Genomic DNA, 21,019 nt, shown 5'->3' on the forward strand with positions numbered 1-21,019 from the left:
CATTAACCCAAAGTTCAGACTATGTCATTTTCAAAATGTGCAAGAACATTATGATGATCCAATACAAAATACATTGGTAGGAGGGAATGGTGACCGTGCTGTGTCAGTGAAGCCAAGAGGCTTTGTGACACTACCTTGGATGAACTCTGAACTGGGCATCAGGTAACAAGTAGTAGCAACAAAAATCATGCACGGTAATTTCTTCTGCTTCTCTCTCCACAGACTTTGATAATCAGCCTCATGAATCTGCAGCAACTGACACCGATGACTTTACAATATTTGGCCACAGGTAAGCGTTACCTGTGTTGTTTGCTTTGGATTCACCACATTTATCTTCAAAATTCAAGGAGAGAAAGGTAGTAAAGGCAACAAAACTTTTGTTGCCATCAGTAAAGAGCTCAGCCTAAAGCTCATCACACACCAACTAAAATGACTGCTGGGGCTGTTTTATAGAGGGCTTAGAAAAGATATCATATCACCTCTTCCTTTAAGATTTAATTTGTATATCACAAATTAGCATTCTCTTGAATATTAATTACATCATCTTGAGTACTCATCATAAATATCATCATCATTATCCTGAACCTTTTTCCCCACCTAAAGATGGAGTAAGTCAGGATCCAGAAAGAATATTGAAAGCAGCTATGAAAGTGGAGAACTATCAATATTATGCCCAGTGAAATAAGCCACACAATCATCCACACATCATTTAAGTCCCAGAATATCAAAGTGCAATTATAAAGATAGAAGTGGTAGGATACAAGTGGTATGAAGCCTACCTAATTGATGAAAAATAGCCCCAAGTGTATAAAATGACCACCTTAGTCTGAGTCTGATCCTGACCCAGATCCTGATGAATCTGAGTCTGAACCAGAATCTGAGCCGGAACCAGAACGCGAAGCCTTGCTGGGGGCTGGGGACCCACTGCGTCGGCCGTACCGACCTGACGCACCAGACTTGGCAGACCTGTGGGAAAGAAAACAGTTATGTTAGGAAAACTGTCATAAATCCAAACTCTGCAAATATCTCCTGTGGACTCTAAATTCCTTACATTATGGAAACAAAATTGTGTAACTAATAACCATCCTTACGCCTGATTTTTCAGACAGAAAATAGAAGAGTATCCTAAAATATTATCTTCCCAGGAAAAACTGAAGTAAGAGTCAGAACACTTACACAAGTAGACGTCAGACACTGCATTACCTAATCAAATAATAAAAGAACAACCACTAGCCCAAATCTGTTGTCCTTCAATAAGCATTTTCACTTTCTTTTTTCTTCAGGGCACTGTAAGTAAACTGTCCACCTTGGTAGAAGCTATTGCTAGATGCTTGAAAGCTATTTTAAGGAAAAAGAAAGAAGGAAACACACACACACACACACATACACACACACACAAAACCATTTGTTTGTGCATGTTATAGGTGCACCTCTTATCAGGTAATAACTGAAGGTAAGGAGATTAAAAAAAAAAAAAAATCCATGAATGATATGGGTTATTTAAGTAATCTTTACGAACCGAACATCAAAGCAGGATTGCACATACTGTACAATACTGAAACAGGTGTACAAGAGACTCTAAATGATACTATATACTGTATCCTACTGTAATCAAATTTCTAATGCATACAGGGAATGACAGGTCCCCTGAAATCTCATTCCACATCTAACTACAAATTGGCAACACACAAGAATGAAGCCACATACACAAACTCATTCTTTTCAAATACGCCATGTAATCTTACCTCTCAGACCTGGCTGGGGACCCACTACGTGACCTGGATCTGGATTGTGACCTTGATTTTGAACTGGCTGGGCTGCCAGACCTGGAGCGAGACTTGGACCTGGAGGGGGAGCGTGAAGGAGAACGGGACCTGGATGGAGACTTGGATTTGGAGCGAGACCTGGACCGGGAGCGCGAGGCTGAACGAGACTTAGATCGGGACTTTGAACGCGATTTGGAGCGAGATTTTGAACGAGACTTGGAGCGACTCTTGGAACGTGATTTGGAGCGAGACTTGGAGCGTGACCTGGAGCGTGACCCAGAAGGCGAGGGACTGCGGGAGGCCCGGGATCCAGAAGCAGAGCGAGAGCGAGATCTGGAAAGAGTGAAGTTGTGATGAAGATTGTCCCCCCCCCCCTTTTTTGTGTGTCTGACTCTGGGCATAGGCATCACACCTTGCTCTCAAGGCCCAGTAGTCCTCCTCCATACCATATACCTCTAAATGTCACCACTTCATCACTAACACCCACCATCCACAATGAGTACATGCTAGAGCTGTCTCATACAGGACTGGTGTATTGGTATTAGTGGGAGTATTTTTACATGTCGACAGGTCTTCTGATAGATCAGTAAAGTCTGATTTTATGAAATTCAAATCCTTAAACTGTTTCCCGCCCCAACGGGGATTTGAATGTGGGTCCGGTAGGACTGCAGGCCACCTCTCTACCGACTGAGCCACCATCTTCCCCTAGCCTGTTTACATTATAATTGATCATATTCAGTACAGTATTGATAACTGTGCCTCTCTCTGATGTCTGTATTTCTAAAGCAGTCCAGATACAATATAATGGACTTTAATACTTCTTCCATCTCTCATCCAATTCTGTGCTGCCCCATGAGTAGCATAGAAGCTTTCATGATTTATATTTTAAATTTTATCCCATTAACTGGAGCTTGTGCACTTCCTTATTACATCCATGTTAATATCAGATTTTGTTCAACTGCAAACAATCCTAATGGTCAAAGCTTAAATAACTGTGCTGAGTAACACTTTTATTACTGGAGCATCTAGAAATTTTACTTAGGCCAACATCACACAATTCTGATCAGTTGGCAGAAATCCTAGTGGTCAAAGGATTAAAGAAGTCGCTATGTAATATATTCTTTTTATATCATGAAATAAAAATGCAGGCTTAGCCTTACTGACTTCTCTGTCCTTCAACTAACCTTGATTTTGATCTGCTGCGTGACCTTGAATGAGACCTGCTGCCTGAGCGTGACCTTGAACGTGACCTGCTGCCAGAGCGTGACCCGGACCTACTGCGGGCTGGCTCCTTGCTGCGTGACCGTGACCGCTCACTACCTTCATCATCCGAACCCTTGGCGCTACCTGCAGAGTATACACACAGGCAAATATAGACTTGGAGAGTACAAACATAGATAGTACAGACCTGAAGAGTAAACACAGCTAACAGGGGCTTGGAGAGTACACAGATAACACACACTTGGAGAGACAAACATAGATAATACTGTATAGACCTGGAGAGTCCAAACATAAATAATACAGATTTGTAAAGTATAAACACAAACAGATATAGACATGTAGTGTATTATCTATTCAGCCATCATCCTTTTCTTTTTTGCCCTGTCTGGATTAGATTTCTTTTTTTTTTCTTTTTTTAATAACACCTCCCTTTCCTTGGGGGAAGCAGCCTAGGTATATAGATAGATAAATAACACCGTGTCCCATTTTGTCGATAAGGGCTAAGGCGTTGCCCCTGGCTAAACCACTTAAGTTCTGGAGTGTGCAGCACTCTATGACTGGATGCCCTTCCCGAAGTGATGTCTACCAACGACCCTCGGGTGAACTTGAACCTCCGACCCTTTGGTCAGAGGGCTCTAACCCACTGAGCCACGGCTGCTACAACCACCAAGGTGACAGGAGAGCGCTACCCCTCCTGGCATGGCAGCTTACTCGGATGCAGTGCAATGTCGAGACTCTTCGGTCCCAAACATGGCGCTCTACCACTGAGCCACCACGAGATGGATGAATAAATTGCTTATCTTTCAACACCAATAAATAACCTAACTCTACTTTGGTCATAACAAAACTGTAAGAAACTGGAAAACAATTACCTCAACAGTATAAAAGATTCCAACGAAACTTACTATAACTACAACTACATAAAATGACACCTATCTGGACACACCTTCCTCCTCATTCTGCTCTACCTCCATCTCTTCTTCCTCCTCATCCTCTTACTTTAATCACCGCAATATACAGAGAAACTCATTTAAACAAACTTTCATTCACATCCCTACTTCACCACCATCTCTTCTTCCTATCCTCCTCCTCCTCATCCCTTTACTATAATGACCACACTAGATAGTACAATGGCAAATTTCTAGACACACCTTCTTTCTCATTCTGCTCCACCTCCATCTCTTCTTCCTCTTCCTCCTCCTCCTCCTCTTCTTCCTCCTCCTCCTCCTCATCCCCAGGTGGTTCTAGCATCCTCTCCCTGAAGCGCTGTGTCTTGTGCTCCTGTGCAATGAGGGGTCTGTGACGCACCACAAGTCGGGAGTTGTTTGGCTGCTGACCTTGCTTCAGCCGACGCTTGCTCAGACGCACCCTTGGTAAACAAAACAAGTGTTTTACAGTTGGTTTGGTTTCATCAGAGGGAACTGGCCTACTTTCACAACTTCAGTATAGTACTAAGTTGTGCTTGCATGAAACCTGATGAGCCTTAGTTGAGAGGTAGGAATAAGTCTCACTGGTTACTAGTCAGATCAACCTTCCAATCCAACTATACTTGGCTATCAAACTGAGATGAAAATGATTAATGGATCTTTGTCAGATGAGAACAACAGTCGACTTGTTTCACCTGATGGAGCCGGGCCAGTTCCACAACTTCAATATTAAGCTGTGGTTGCACAAAATTTGATAAGCCTCAGTTACTATCAGGTAGGAATGAGTCTCCTTGGTTACTATACTCAGTCTGTTTTACCTGAAGGATAAGGCTACTCCCACATCTAAAATACTAAGCCATGACGTGTCAACAAGTGGGTTGGTGGAGGGTTAGTGCCCCTCCCCGTAAAACAGGTAACTCAAAGTCAAGTGGCCACCCCTTACGGGATTATGGCGTCTGGCAATAGATAGATAGACTTCCAGAAAACTGATGAACCTTAATGATGAGGTAGGAATAATCCTCCTTAGTTACTAGTATCAAAGAACCTTCAAGCTGCCTACAACTGGTCATCAAATGAGCTAAAAGAAATTAGGGGTCTTTGTCAGGTTGGGAAAAATGCACTGCAGTAAAAAAAGAAAGCAGAGAAAAACTTCTTACATTTAAAAACTACTGAAGAATTATACATGTAACATAATCATGAATATAAAGGCAGTGATAGCTAATTATTTAAGCACAAACTTTTGCTCCACTAAGAAATTCATGGTGTTGGCAGCTCCTTTAAAGACTCTGTGACATCCAATCTTCTTATTTCTTGGGTGAAGTTCAAGCACCATCAATTCTTATTCAGTAAAACTCAATTCAAATTCTCATACCCTGACATACTTCATGGAAATGTAAACACTTCATCTCTGAATCAATCTGAATTTACAGATTTTCAAAATGATCCTCTCATCAGTTTTCTAGTACTTGGGCAGGTAAACATGGATGAAAATGTTGCTTCCTTAACCTTCAGTGACGGGATGATAAAGATGTCTTAATATGACCAGTTCATTTCAAACCAACTGTCAAACAACAATACAGGCAGACTTCTTTATGATGGAGATGTTCCAAAATATTACAAGTTTCCACATAATCAGTACTGGGTGTAGAAAGTGAGAAGTGTTAACATTAGGGATAGGGGTGCAAGAGGTAGACTGAAAACTGTCTACAAGGTCAATGAGTGTGACTTCAGGCATAAGGGACTGAATAAGGAAGCTGCCAGAGATTGAGCAGCATGGAAAGACATTATTAGGTGACCAAGGCTGATGCATGCAAGTATGTTGGAGCCTTTAAAAATGAAATGAAAAGAATTAGTACAGCAAACTGGGGAACTAGTAAATCAGCTTTATACATAGGCTACCACTGGGGATTTACTAGGCAATTTTTCTGCAATTTACTAGGGACTAAGTACACAGTAAAAAAAGAATGTCAACGGCAATATTTAATGAAGGCTTACTATGCCCCATTGGGTATCAAAGCTTTGCCAGTTATACTATACATGACATGGCACACCCACCTGGTCTCCAGCTCATTGTAATAGACGCCATCATTACGAAGCACCATGAAGTAGTTCTCCTCATAACCCTTTGAAGCCTTGTTCTTCACATTCCAGTTGTACTCACGTGCCATAAGGTAATCATACTCTTCCTCATCTTGGTAATCCACCCCTTCTTCCATGTCACGCTTTCTCTTGCGCACTGTCTCTTCTGTCGGCAGGAAGTACGCCACAAACTGCTCTCCTGACTCGTCCATCACACCCCTGCATCAATAACACTGTTGCAATTTTTCCTTAAAATATGGCAATTTGTAGTGTACTTATGCATTCATGCTATGGTGGTAAGGTTATATCAACAGAATGCATGAACACAGATTAAAAAAGTGTATGGATATAATGACAGAATGCAAGAACAACAATTAACAAAGAGTTCCTGAAACTAAGGTAATTAGTATACCCAGGGAATGATCTACAAAGCACGAAAAGTTCAGCAACAGTAAGTAACTGAAGATTAGGTTAGGAAAAGAGTGGTGAGTAGCTATTTTAAAGGGTGAAAGAAAATGCAACACTAAAGAAATTTAAAGAGTTGAGACTCTTGTCATGGCCACCCTCTATGTGGTGGCCCGGTTCCCCAGATGAAGATAAGAGTCAGCAAGACACAATGAAACAGATAAATACAGTTCAACAAAGCTTCAGGTAATCAATATATGGTGGCTTCCAATGCAAATACAGTATTCTCATTAGAGCAACACTGTGATGCTGCCTAACAAAACAGAATATGAATAAACTTCTGAGACTTATATTTTGTTTTCGTAAACATACTAACATTTGCCCTTGACAAGTAGAATGATTGTCGTGCTAGTCCTCACTGAAAGGGCTGTCCAGGCTATACCTAGAGTCAGAAGGAGACATACACACACACAAACAAAAATACTGACCTGATCATTGCCTGTGACATTTCCTCTAACTGAGCTGGCATAGGTCTACCCACAGGCGCAGGGTCAGAGTCAAAGATAACCTGGGCACATGGGTATTTCCACAGGGCAAAGTCTGGGAAGATGGGCAGTTCCTCCACTGCAGTGACACCAGGCTTACTGTAGTGGGCGGTCAATGGTGTCTTCACATCCCTGAATGTCTTTTCAATGGCTTCTAGCTGACTATCGCGGTCAGTGTAAACATTTTCCTCCTGAAAACAGAAAGCATAAGGATTATTAGGACCCCCAAATTATTCATGCCATATTCAAGCTTATCTGCTTTAGTCTCAGTCAATGAAACACAACAAAAAATAATATTCCATACTGGTACACAGTTCTTTTCAATTAATATTAAACATACACATACATACTGAATGGTTGTATTCATCAGTGTCAGCACAAGTTAGCCTACTTTACCTGATGGCTGCTTTCCAAGTTCTATGATTTACAGCATTCCAATGGAGTCCCCTTATCAAGAGGTTACTTCTCATGACCTCATCCCACACTTTTTTTTTTTTTTTTTTCACCTGTCCACATGGGTTTTCATTTCCATGCTCAGGTGTACAGTGCTTCACCCCGCACCCAGTCTCTCTCATATACTCTCTCCTTATATCTAAACCATCTCAACCTACCTATCTGCATTATGTTGCTGCTGTTCTCAATGTCCAGGTGTCCTCTTACATATACCATACTTGTTGAGCTGTTCCTTAGAACAGTACAATTGATTCACCTCAACCTTCTCAGTCTAGTATGCTCATATCTTTGGACATCTACCTGTGTGCCCACATTTCACCACCACAAGGCATCACACTTCTCATACATGAAGCATATAGTTTTTCTTCCACATGTAGAGTCCCATCATTGATGGCAAGAGCAAAAGCTCTCGGTACATCATTAAATTACTTCTGGCTCTCAAAATTAAGCTAGCATCTGTACCACTACTAAGAAGACAAATACCCCTATGATTACCACACACTTCTTTTTTGTATATGAGAGAGGGGGGGTGTGAGTTGGGAGCAGGGCAGTGAAATGGTGAGGGACAGGGTGACGTGGAGGTGTTTTGTTTGTGGCCACCCCAAACGGGATTGAGGCGTCTGGCAATAGATAGATAGATAGATCTGTACCACCCTCAGTGCTTAACAATTCCCCCAGTAGCAAAGCTAACCACATTCAAGTGCCTCATTCTTAACAACAATCTCCTTCAATCATGGGTAAGCCACCATGTTTTCCTTGCCTATGACATATCAATTAATGAAATAAAAACACCAGACAATATAACATTTATATTATATGAATCAGTTCTTACTGCAGTAAAGCATATTAAGCAGTAGGTCAGGCTGCACTTGTGCTGATGATACATAAGAACATAAAGTACATCATTTAGAGTAAAATTAAAGTAAAGAGCTTAAAGAATATACTGTACTAATAGAGTAGAATTCAAGTAAAAAGATATGACTCACGGTGACATTCTTTCTCCTGGTAGCAAATCCAACTGTAGCCTCAATCTTCTCATTGGTCTGTGGCTGGAAGCGGGTTGGCTCGGTAGAGATGTACTCTGTCCGCCGCAGCCATGGTACGTTCACGTGGTGGTGACGGGACCGCTTGGCATCCTGGTCAAGTTGGAAAAACGATGAATAAACACAGGCTAACACAAGGATTCCATTACCATCATGACTATAGTTCATTCTCCTCAACCTGACCCAAACAGTCTGACTATTGTAGCTTATAAAACACCTTACCTGGTACTGGAAAAAAAGTTACTGCTATGGCTCTATATCCTTTCCTTAGTGCTTCTTTGTGACTAGCACCATATTCTTGTGTTAATCTGTTGTTAAAACTCAATATTCAAGAAACAGAGGTGGCAAGTTTCGGTCATTAACCTCCTGAATCTGGGTGACATATTTCTGGTATATATACCGTATTCTTGCTGTTACCAAAAAATTTTATTGAACTTAGAAAAGGCCTCTCATACTGAAGAAGTTTAATGATGTGATATTTTATCCCTTTAGTTGGAAAAGTTCATTCTAAAATGACTAAGAGTGTCATATTGCACAAACAAAATGAAGCATGTTCATTACGATTCTTTCACCCCTACCTGGATTGAGGAGGCATGGAAATACCGGATAACATTACTACATCCCACTCTTACTTAATCAGCTGATCATCTGTTTCAAAAAGATGCCATGCTTCCTCTTCAGTAACATCCTTACTAGCATGGCAAAGTTGATGAATGAGACCAGTAAGTTAATGAGGTAAAGGATAATTCTCCTTCAGCCCTAACTGAACTGAAAACAGCCAGAGTACAGGAACAACTAAACAGTGTTAGAGGACAGGACTATAATATTGTACCGGAATGGTGTTAACTCTTTCACTGCAGCTGATGCACCAGGGTATTTTGTTCAGGCCAATATCACAATCTTTTGTTCCAGTAAGCTAAATCCTAGCAGTCAAAATCCTTCAAAAACTGACTTGAGTAGATGCTTCTCTGCTGCTGGGTCAATGGGGATAAAGCTGAAACAAGCAAGCAAGGGTTACCTGTGGGGTGAGAATGTCGTCTTCCAGCAGTCTCTCATCGGTGGGGTGGAGGTGTGCACTTGGGGAGGGGGTGTAAGCATCAGGGTTGATGAGGTCGATAGTCACTCCAAGGTCATGCTCCGTCAACACTTCGTACTTGTAGTTCTTCTCCAGCGATGTCTGCTTGTACCTTACATACCTGCAACACCAACAATTTAACACCAATAGCAATTGTATTCACGAATTCCTAATTCACTGGGCAACCTAATGAGTTTTCCCATTTTTGTACTTTCTTCTTTGTTGTTCCTGGACCTCACCTCACTTCATCCTTAGGCGGGAAAAGAAATGGTAAAATGGAGTGAGGATGATGATGATGATGATGATGAAGATTATGATATATAAACTTATTCTTGTATCTGTATTGTATATTATTACACTTCATATACCTGTAAACACTCCAAAACATTCTGGCAGTCACCAATGTTTTAGCAAACAAATGGTACATTACAGTACTGGTACTGCCTATTATTTTCTCTCACTCTTTGTACTGAAGTCCTTTTCTGACATACACTGACAGACTTTATGATGTGACTACACATTCCGCCTTTCTGAAATACTAGATATGGTGATGAAGATGCTTAACTGAGATATGATACTAAGGAAAAATACTGAAACACCCCAACTATTCCTCCCACCCAACTCATACGCACTGAAGACTGACCTGTTTGAATCAAAAGGGTAGTTGATGAACTTCGGGTCAAAGGGGATGTCCGGGAGTGTGTTGCAGTACTTGACTCGGCACACCAGGTCTGATCTGCCACACAAAAACAAAAGCATAAGAACTAGTAAATACAGATACTCCATAGTAGTTACACTTGGCATAAAACTTTCACAATTTCAGCCAGACCTACTGGTAAATAAGCAATAAAATAAAATGAGCATATCAGTGGTGTGCCTACTTCAACATACAGTATACCAGTACCATGCACAAAAGAATATTTACATGAACACTATGAAACTGATGTACCACAACTACAGTTGGTACAGGCACACGTATCAACTACATCTGATGATGCTCGAGAGGGAAAGCTACTTACGGTGGCACCGACTTAAGTGGGAGGCCTAACTGCCTGGTTATACAAATGTCCGTCAAATACTATACTCCCCTATGCCCTCAGAGGATAATTGTAGACTACAGGAGAAGGACATCATCAACCTGCAGTCCACCGAGTTCATATTTCAGTAGAAACTGGTGCTAAACTACTACTACTACTACTATATCTGGTGTATGCTCACATTAATTGAACCTAGACCCTAAGAAGGTCACATATGAGGTCAGTAACTGCTCATCATATACTAGTGTAAAATATCAAATATGACAATGACAAGGGTTCAACCACGTGCTAACACAGAATGGTACCACAGCCTATGTACTGAATATACATTACAGAAATGGTACTGGGGAAACATGCAGCATAAAAAATTACTGTAAATACAAAATATCAGTCCAAATACTATTTCCATAACCATCTTGCATACCATACACTTTTATCCAAAATAAGGTATAGCTACAATGAAAAGCACAATCTGCAAGAAGGTCAGTGCTGATAAACTGTGATAACGATATTTCAATCTGATTAGCCTTGCACATTACGAGTAAAGAGCTTGACAACAGGCAATGGCAAACTGCTAGAAATATATTCCATATGTCACCATGTATGGTGTCCTGATATTCAGAAACTACAAAAGTAACTGCAAAATATTTCAAGCGAGTGGACTGCCTATCATTTCCACCCATCTCAGAGCACTACTGTATGCACATATTAGCTTACTATTGACAAACAGGAAAAATAATAATATTAGAATATAACATCTATTGTACCGGTACATACTGAAGGCTATATTCTTGAACAAGTATTAATAAAATTATGGTTATGGGTACTTGCCTTCTAATATGAATCTGTTCCTGTGGAGGAAGGCTTGAAAGAGACAATATTAAATGAATACTGAACTATATATATGGGATTTCACATTGACATTAGATCATATGCAGTACTTCTATCACCTCTTTACCAGACATACATAACCGTAGCTACTATCTATCTATCTACAGCCCAACGCCCTAATCCCGCAAAGGGTGGCCGCAGACAAAACGCCTCCAAGTCACTCTGTCACCCACCATTTGACTACCCTCCCCCCAACTCACCCCCCCCTCCCTCATATACCTCTCAACTCCAACCCTCCACCTCATCCTCGGTCTACTATAGCTACTATACTCTATACAAAAATCCCCTATGGCACAACAGTGATATAGCTAAGATTGTATCACATTCAGTCAATATAATACACAAAACTAAATACAATACTACAGTACTGTATGGTACATTAAAAAATACACTACACTATATGGTAGCTGCACAATAAAATTTGTTCATATGTAAGGCTATAAACTGTAACTATTTTTCTTACGGAGACACTTCCATCCAAAAATGTTCTGCATAATGACCTGAAAACAGTACACACAACTAACAGTATAAAATTATATACGGTAATTATCCTTTACACAGTGCTAAAACTGCAAATATATCATGAAGAAGAGATACGGTACAGTATTACATATCTCCTTTATCCTAGAAAATTGACCTTAAAAAATGATTAAAAAGCAGCAAAATAAAATGAATGGCCAACAATGAACTAAATGAAACCTCAAAGAGGAAATGTAACTTATTTGTGGATGAGGAATACTGTAAATAGCGATTATTTTTAAAAGTTATGAATGTAAAAAGTCAGGTAACTTATTCAGATGAGACTAAGGAAATTTGTTTGATTATTTTATGTCAAATTCTAAAGTACGTCAGTATTTCCTCCCAAGACCTAATTCCCTTGTATCTGAAAGTATATTGACTGTTCTAAGTAAACTTTAGAGGGAAATATAAAATAAAGAGAGGCAGAAAAAAACAGCTAATTTCTGAAACACTTTCTTATTATTTCAGTCAATTTTTGCTAAATCACATTGACCAATCTAGGAAATCTGACACAATCATGTTGAAGACCACCTTATTTTGAATCTATTCCACTATAAACTTGTTTTCAGAAATGGATATTAAACATTAAAATGTTACACTGGTAATTAATTATCTCCGATCTCACATCAATTTCAAACTTACATGGAGCTCTTTCCCCCTGCCACGAGCTGCTCTCAGGCATTACATCACCTGACTACTGCGCATGCTCAGACCTCATGGCCAATATAATTAAAACTGGCCAAAATGCAGGGCAATCAAATCACTGACACCATTTGCACATCTTCAAATTTCAAATATCCCTTACTTCAGTCACTTGCACAATGGCTTCATCTTGTAGTGGGTGTACTCAGATGGAATATGAGGCCATCTTTTTTTTCTTTTTTTTAAGGAATAACAGTTTGACAGTTCACATCACTTGATTTTGAAACAAAAAATATTTTTTCTGGTCGATTTTAGTGTGATTTGAATGAATCTAAGTTTTATTTTTGTCAGAAATCACTCATTTTGGAGGTAGGCCTACCCAAGGCTATTGCTAAAACAAGTGACTTCTAACAAGAAATGAAGGAAAAAACAATAATTTCACACTAAACCAGAAAACCACACTTCTAACCTAACCTAACCCAACCTAACATAACCAACAAAACAATAATAGAATTTAACCTAATAAACCAAAATTTGGTTGGCATCTTCCTTAAGTGGGTTGTACTGCCTTTTGGTGGATGCCAATGACCCCAATACGTAAGAGAAAGAAGCACATAATTTAGGCAAATAGGAAGGACTAGAAAATCATATGGAAAACAACAATAACTGGTAATTAATCATTATATACAAATAAAATCCAATTAAAATATGAAACATTCAGGGGAACATGATAAGCTCAGCTGAACACCTCCTGGTGATGTCCCTGATGTGAACTCTGTCCTGAAGTTGTGTAATAAGTTTGATGATGTGATTCTGAAACAAAAAGAAGCAATATAATGTGGCACAGAGTTCTGGTTCACCCACTAATACTCTGTCTGCTGGGACGGTCCACGGATCCCTGTATCTGCAAGCTTTGTTTACTGAACTGTACAAATAGCTGACACCTTTCATTGCCTTACCTTCTCTCCCCCGTACGAGGTCGTTTTTCTCTATCCACCGCATGAGCCTGATTGACTGTAGGAGGCATACTTTTGCAAAAATGTGTAAACTCTTCCGATATCACTAATGCGTACGGGAAACAATAACAAATCTTCACTGATACCAACTACCAGCGTTCTCTCCTTGAATAAAATGTAACAAATAAGTGTACTTTTTGACGGCTTATGTAAAGGAAAAGATCCTCCATAATTGTAAACTGCCATGCACCTAAGCTTCAACCCTAAGAACTTCAATTTTATATAAAGTCTCCGCAAGAACATGTACTAATTCTCCCGACTTGGTAATACTGTTTCGCTTAGCCTCGTTCTCTTCCTACAGACGATGCTGAAATAAATGTTTTCTTCTCGTTCCGTGTACATACATATCATTACTTAAAAAATAGTAAATTACGAGTTGATGTAAAATGTTTACAGAACTTACATCAACGATAAGGTAACTGGAGGTAAGCAACAATACTATTTTGTATTTACATTCATGATTTTTCTGGCAAATCTTTCTCGACCTTGATTATATTCGGCTCCAGCTCAATGAACTATTAAGTAGTTTCTCTATTATTAAAAATAAACGTTACAGCTATTAACAAAATAAGTGTGTAAATTTCTGAAACAGAAATTTTCGCTCTTTGAGAGCTGGATCAATATTGACAAATAAACACGCCGAGATAAGCATACTACCAATTTACCAAAAAAATTGCAGAAAACCATTGACAGCTGCTGAAGAATCAATAGGATGGGTGATACAGACAGAGGAGAATTAAATGTTCTTGTAAGTATACGCCTATAATAGTATTCACTTTTACTGTGTACCACGTAGCTGAGTAGTGAGCTCAAGATACTCCATTAGTGACAATGTTTGACCATGACTCCTACACCTTCAGTTGCAGTACTGTAATTTCCACCTTCTGATCTTTATGTTGCGTTCATAACCCTGCTTTATGCACAGATTTGTATAGTGGAAATATTGTTAGTATAAAATTCTCACCAGCAGCCTTTGTTCCTTGTTGTACCCTTTCAAGCATTTCACCCTCTAAACTTCCATCCTTATTTATCACACTACCCAAGTACTTGAATGCACTCACATTTTCCATTTCCTCCTCATCCATCCTCACTGTATATTCAGTGACCATTTCTCTTGAAGACCATAACTTTACTCTTCCCTCCATTCACCTTTGGATTCCGTTTCTTACACACCCTCTCAAATTTATTCACTAAGCCCTGCAGCTCCCTTTCATTTTCACTTAACAACACAGTATCATCTGCAAACAACAGTACGGGGAGTTTCCACGCATTGCCCTCTCTCATTAGGGCCATTCCAACATCCACTGCCCTACCCTCTATTTCTTTTATAACCCCATCCATTTACTGATTGAACAAGCATGGAGACATGGCACATCCCTGTTTCAAGCCAGCTTTCAGACAGAAAAATTCACTCAGTTCATTGTCCACATGCACTACAGCCTTAGCATCCTCATATATATATATACAGTGTATACTCTTCATGGCATTCAACAGCGTCCCATTTACACCATATATTCTTAATACTTTCCACTATCCTTGTCTATCCACCCTGTCATATGCTTTCTCCAAATCCATGAAGGCCACATACAACTTCTTCCCCTTCTCCGGAAACTTTTCCATTAAAGATGTACAGTATGAATGAATATCTGATCTACACAACCTCTTCTCTTCCTAAAACCTCCCTGTTCTTCTCCAACTAATTCCTGTGTTGTTTCCATAACGCTGTCAATAAGTATCCCGCCATATACTGGGAAATCATTGACAGTGCTGGGTGGTAACCTTATAACTGGCCGACACGTGTTCCCTGTGTGACAACAAATGGGTTGGCAGAGGGTTAGTGCCCCTCCCCAGAAAACAATTAACTAAAAATACAAACATGAAGCCTGTATATATATATATCTATCTATCTATCTGTCTATTGCCAGACGTCACAATCCCGTAAGGGGTGGCCATTTGACTTTGAGTTATTTGTTTATATATATAAATATATATGTATGTATGTATGTATGTATTTATTCTTTAATATATCCCTAACTATCTATCTATCTATCTATCTATAGCCAGACACCATAATCCCTTAAGGGGTGGCCATTTGACTTTGAGTTATTTGTTTTAAGGGGAGGGGCACTAACCCTCCACCAACCCACTTGTTCACACGTAGGGAGCACGTATGGTTTGGTTATATGATTACCACCCAGCATTGTAAATGGTTTCTTGGCTTACAGGAAACCATTTGGCAACTTATTCTGGTAATAATGGCCTCTGATCTGGTGCCTGTCTCAGATCTTTGGCATAATGATGAGTGCACAGTAGCTGATCTAATATCAACTACCAGTAGCATCTGTAATACCGGTACCTTCGTGACTGGCACTTGATGCTTAAGCTGAGCAATGGTTTTGATGTGCTAAACATCAAGCAGCGTGGACAGCCACCATTAGGCAACCAAGGTTGATGCATAGAAGCATGTTGGAGTCTTTATAAACAAATGTATGAACAAAAAAATGTTATATTCCTTAACATTCCAAACTTTTCCCCAACCAGTGATGTAGAAGCCTGAGACTAAGGTACAATACTGAAATCCAGTTCAATTTTATATCCTCACCTTTAAAGTAACATTTCTATACCAGGGGTTCATTTTCACTTCCTTATCTTTGAAGCAACCTCTCCAACTTTCAAGGGTTCATATTTACTTCCTCTTGATTGTTACAGCAACAAGAACTGGACTGGGTACTGAGTGAGGAGGTCCCCAGGGTCTTCACTCAGGTCATGCAGGTCCTCAAGGTATGGTGGTATGCTGGAGGCAAGTGTAAAGTGTTATTAAATTTCCCTAATTAATTTGTAAACTGTAATTATTTTTAGATAATTAAATACTTCAGAGACAACACTCAGGCATCACATTTATTCATAAACTGGAAATAGGACTTAATGTCATGGATATGCTTAAGTGGTTTGGTGTATGTTCTAATATGCTGTCATAAGTTTCACATTATGTCGTCATCTTAACTTCATTTCCCATCGAAGGATGGGGTGAGGTAAGCAGTAAAACAGGTGTAATTAACAAATAATACTGAAATATACTGGACAAAACTTTTGTTTAAGCTGAGAACAATATCTGTTAAAAGAATGTAATTATATATTGCTGTGTAATGTAAGGCCGTTGACGTTACATACTCATTAACACTCACGATAAATGCTAGGATGATGGTAAATGATACTGACTTGTTACTTATTGGCAGGAATGTTGTGTGCATTTCCCAGTACCACTGTGTGGGAATGACACACCGGTGAAGCAGGAGAAGTTCTTCATGTCCACAACTGCCCACAGTACACAGGACCAGGTCAAGTGTGTTGTTACCATCACTGGGGACGCCATCACGCAGGCTGTACGTTACATTACATCAGAATCATATAAACTTAATAAACACATCTGCTGAGTCTACCTTAACTTGGCCTAAAATTGACATCTCTCCACCTCATATGCAGAGCTGTAACAATAGATTAACACTAGATAATGGTGCGAGTCACAGGGAAATGTAACGGAAAGGATGTACACCCACAGTATTATTGTCTTCTGCCACTGAGGTATGAGAAATAAGCTGCAAGAGGACAAAAATCTATGCCTGGTTAAAGTGGATGAGCCATAGTACAGTAGAATGTTATATACTGTACTATACGTTACTTTCATTCATCAGTTACGTCATTAATTAGGCCTTACTGTTGTTACACACACCTGGTTGAATTACCATCACATAAGCTATACATTATGTTGATTTACTGATCAATATTGTGACATCTTTTTTATTTTATTCTTCCAACTTCCAGACCACAGTTCACTTTTTATTGTAATTTTACATATCCATATTACAAGATGTATAATGGTACAGTTATACATCCAGCACCCAGTTTTGTAACCTGTGATTTTAAAGAAGCCAAGGATAGAATAGTGGACTGCTAGAGTACTGGGAGGCTGCAAATGAGGGCTTCTAGATTAGGCTATTAAATCTCACTTTTTGTCGTACCTTGAAAAAGTAAGGTGTTTGTGATGATGATGAATGACATGGAGGTGATTTGTTTGTGACCCACCCATCCTTGAGAAAAGTGTCTGGCTAGAGACAGATTGCTACTGTAGACAGATGATGATGTATGAAACCCTCACTGAATCAGCCATAAAATTTACCTTTATATACAGAGTCTCAAATCACATACAAACTTTTTTTTATAACTTAATTTGGCATTGACTCTGTGGTTTGGTTTGCTATCAGGACATCAACATGAAGGCGTTCAAGCACCAAAACCAGGTCCACCGTACCAGTGTGACACCTGACACTCCATGGCGCATCCAGCAGATCCAGGATGCTGGTAACTTCCTCCAACTTGCTATTCAGTTTCTCCAGGGACACAGCTGCAACAACTCATTCAGGTAAGTACGTAAGTAAGTTGTGACGGCCATTCTAAATTCATTCTAGTAAGTAAACCAGTAATGGAAAATCTATACTCATGTAGTGTGAACAAGGGAAAAAATTACTTAAGTGTTACTATATGTTACTTTGCAATAGGGGCAGCTATCTTAGTGAATGTGTCATGCCGAAGCGATTGCAGTAATTAATTAATACTGAACTAGACAGTCTTTTGCGTGTGACCCCTATTGGTTCTATGCATAACTAACGGCATTACACACCTTCATGTGTCATGTTGAGTACTGTTATCATACTTTCCCTTGTGATATACTGCATATATATATATATGACTAATTTTTGGCACTGTGAGATTGGCCTGTACCATTGTCATATTTCCTTGTATTTGCTTCTGCTCTCCTCTTTTCAGTGTTTTTGCTCTTCTTACTCCACTTGCTTCATGGGTCTTTCCTTTCCTTCCTGCCTTTTCCTTAGTTCCATCCAGTCATCTTCTCTATGTTTTCCTATTATTCCCTCATCCATGGCAGAACAAGCAGTGAGATCTTGAATGTGTTGGGTCAGCTGATCAAGTTACTGCAGAAGGGCCGAAGTAGCCTCCTCATCCCTCGCAAGAAGAGTATTGATGACCTCCTCTCCAGCAGAAACATGGTGGGTATCTTCTATCAATTAATCTGTGTGTCAGTTAATAGTTAGATGCCTTAGATAATACTGGAAGAGGTGGCCACAAGTAAATCACTTTCATGTCACCCTGTACTTCATCATTAGACTGTCCTGTGTCCAGCTCTTACCTCCTAACTGATCTACCTCTCCACCTTATGCCTCTTCCATATGCTGTCAGATTTTATATGTCCTTGGAAAATCTGTGCCTTATGTTCTTAAAAAATTGTTCCAGTATGTGTAAGAGGTTGTTCCTACATGCCATTAACATTTGTGTGTGCGTGTGTGTGTCCGACTCTGGGCAAAGGCTTCAGGGCCTATCACAAGGCCCAGTAGTCCTCCAACACACCTCCACATGTCACCACTATGGCACTGACACCCACCATCCATATTGAATATTGTATATGCTAGGGCTGTCTCATACAGGACTGGTGTACTGGTATTAGCAGGGACATTTGTACGACATGTCGGTGGGTCTTCTGGTAGATCAGTAAAGTCTGCGTTTATGAAATTAAAATCCTTAAACTGTTCCTTGCCCCGTCCGGGATTCGATCTTGGATCCATTAGGACTGCAGGCCACCTCTCTACCGATTCAGCCACCACCTCCCATATGCACTCAGAAATTGTTCCCATATGCCATTCTAAATAAATCAGAACTATTTCTTGCTACCTTATCCCATCATTTTACATGGGAGTAAGGGTTATAATGATGACAGCGATGACAATGATGATTGCCAGATGCCTTAATCCCGTAAGGGGTGGCCACAAACAAATCACCTCCATGTTGCCCTGTCCCCCTGCCATTTCACTGCCCTCCCCTCAGCTCACACCCTCTTCTCTCATATATAGAAAAAAAATTATATATTAGGATTGATGTTGTTATTGCCCAAACTCAACTGAATGTGAACCCAGTGGACTGCAGGCTGAAGTCGTTTTTCTCTTGTAGTCCACCATCTTCCTTTCACGGGACAGGGAGGGAGTTGAAGGACATCTGTTTAACCAGGCATTGGAGTTGCTCAGTTATAACAGTGCTGCCACATGAAGGTGTCCCTTTCTAACACCATGTATTGGTGCTGAAGGGGGATAAATAGTTGTTGGCGCTTTGTGCCTTTAATTACAGCATCAACTCTACATTTTTTTCAGAAATCACTGACCCCACCCCTGCCTGGAGACATTGCGGTGAGCTTCTACCTGCAGGCCCACAAGCTGGTGTTGGCAGTATACCACCTTTCCAGCACTGGAGGCACCCTTAAGTTTGAGAGTGTACAGGCTGAGTGCTCTGTACCCTGGCTCTCACCTGTCCTAGTCTGCTTTACTACTGCATTGCACCTGGCACACCAACTCAGGGACAAGGTATACATGGTAACAATACAGAGTTGGACTCATATTATTAAAACTGATAATGCAAAAATATTGACAAGTCCCTCTTGATAATCAGTTTTAAAACAGCTGTGAGGATAAGAAATTATTATTCTGCAATTTGCTTTACATAATGCCATCAGCAGATGAGGAGGATGAAAGGTCAAACTTATTGTGACTCTTAGGCAGGAAAAAGACCATCATGATGATGATGATGATGGTAATGATGATAGTCAAACTTATTAAGAATCTTAGGAAAAAGGTCACAGTGATGATGATGATGATGATGATAATGATGATGATCCCTTATTGTTACAGATCTCAGTCTTCTCCCAGTTTAAAGACTTCACACCAGACTCATGCAGTGTGTCAACGATATCCTGCTGAGACGAGGCATCACGTTGAGGTGTTAAGTGGAATTCTTGAAGTGGATATCTTGTCACTGAGAATTGTATCTGTGTAATATTTATCTCACCTAAAAGCTTAGTGATGTATTGTTAGTATGTGATGAGAGGCCATTTGGACCCTCCTTACTGGTTATATATTTTAGTCATGTCTGTGAACTACAGCACTACAAGCAGAACTTATTAATTTGTGATGGAGTATGTGGAATTGTAGATTAAAAGCTTGTTCATATACGAAATATCAAAATCAATTTTTTATCAAAGTCAGTAATAACTCAAAGACAAATGGCCACCCCTTACCGGATTATGGCGTCTGGCAATAGACAGATAGATAGAATAGTGACTTGACCTTGGTATTAATATCAGTTACAGGCTAACAAGACTGATGTATCAACAAATAAAATGTACTGGTATTTGAACATTTTTATGGTGGTGGTATACTATTGATGTGTAAATGATGTATTGTATACTATGGTGACTTACATTCAAATGGATATGTATATATAGTTAGATATGCAGTACTGTATAGAAGACAATGTTATGTATATAAATATGTTATTATTATC

The 21,019-nt window shown here is 39.8% G+C and overlaps 2 protein-coding genes across 2 annotated transcripts; one reads left to right on the plus strand and one right to left on the minus strand.

Annotated features, from left to right (window-relative positions):
• Positions 1–49: 49 nt before the first annotated feature.
• atms (RNA polymerase II-associated factor 1-like protein antimeros) lies at positions 50–13,661 on the minus strand. The gene is made up of 10 exons (XM_080266220.1): positions 13,562–13,661; positions 10,157–10,249; positions 9,457–9,634; positions 8,382–8,531; positions 6,886–7,133; positions 5,969–6,211; positions 4,139–4,356; positions 2,951–3,113; positions 1,746–2,099; positions 50–966 (listed from the first exon to the last, which is right to left on the minus strand). The coding sequence occupies exons 1-10, from the start codon at positions 13,627–13,629 to the stop codon at positions 822–824; spliced, it is 1,860 nt and encodes a 619-aa protein (XP_080122346.1). The 5' UTR covers positions 13,630–13,661; the 3' UTR covers positions 50–821.
• Positions 13,662–14,284: 623 nt separating this feature from the next.
• On the plus strand, positions 14,285–20,717 carry rogdi (rogdi atypical leucine zipper). The gene is made up of 7 exons (XM_080266221.1): positions 14,285–14,366; positions 16,328–16,399; positions 16,855–17,001; positions 17,881–18,038; positions 18,561–18,681; positions 19,834–20,043; positions 20,368–20,717. The coding sequence occupies exons 1-7, from the start codon at positions 14,331–14,333 to the stop codon at positions 20,434–20,436; spliced, it is 813 nt and encodes a 270-aa protein (XP_080122347.1). The 5' UTR covers positions 14,285–14,330; the 3' UTR covers positions 20,437–20,717.
• The last annotated feature ends 302 nt before the right edge of the window (positions 20,718–21,019 follow it).

Source organism: Coenobita brevimanus, chromosome 19 (genome assembly GCF_032717465.1).
Source record: "Coenobita brevimanus isolate Jiangsu-jjx chromosome 19, ASM3271746v2, whole genome shotgun sequence".
NCBI lineage: Eukaryota > Metazoa > Arthropoda > Malacostraca > Decapoda > Coenobitidae > Coenobita > Coenobita brevimanus.

Bases quoted from the DNA above. Each gene is read 5' to 3' on its own strand.
- atms (XM_080266220.1), bottom strand. From the start codon at position 13,629: ATGCCTCCTACAGTCAATCAGGCTCATGCGGTGGATAGAGAAAAACGA. The intron at 9,635-10,156 runs GTCAGTCTTCAG...TTGGTGTTGCAG, and splicing joins TACCCTTTTGATTCAAACAG to GTATGTAAGGTACAAGCAGA. The intron at 3,114-4,138 runs GTGTGTCTAGAA...TATACTCTGCAG, and splicing joins GGAGCAGAATGAGAAAGAAG to GTAGCGCCAAGGGTTCGGAT.
- rogdi (XM_080266221.1), top strand. From the start codon at position 14,331: ATGGGTGATACAGACAGAGGAGAATTAAATGTTCTT. The intron at 17,002-17,880 runs GTACGTTACATT...GTTTGCTATCAG, and splicing joins GGGACGCCATCACGCAGGCT to GACATCAACATGAAGGCGTT. The intron at 18,039-18,560 runs GTAAGTACGTAA...CATCCATGGCAG, and splicing joins AGCTGCAACAACTCATTCAG to AACAAGCAGTGAGATCTTGA.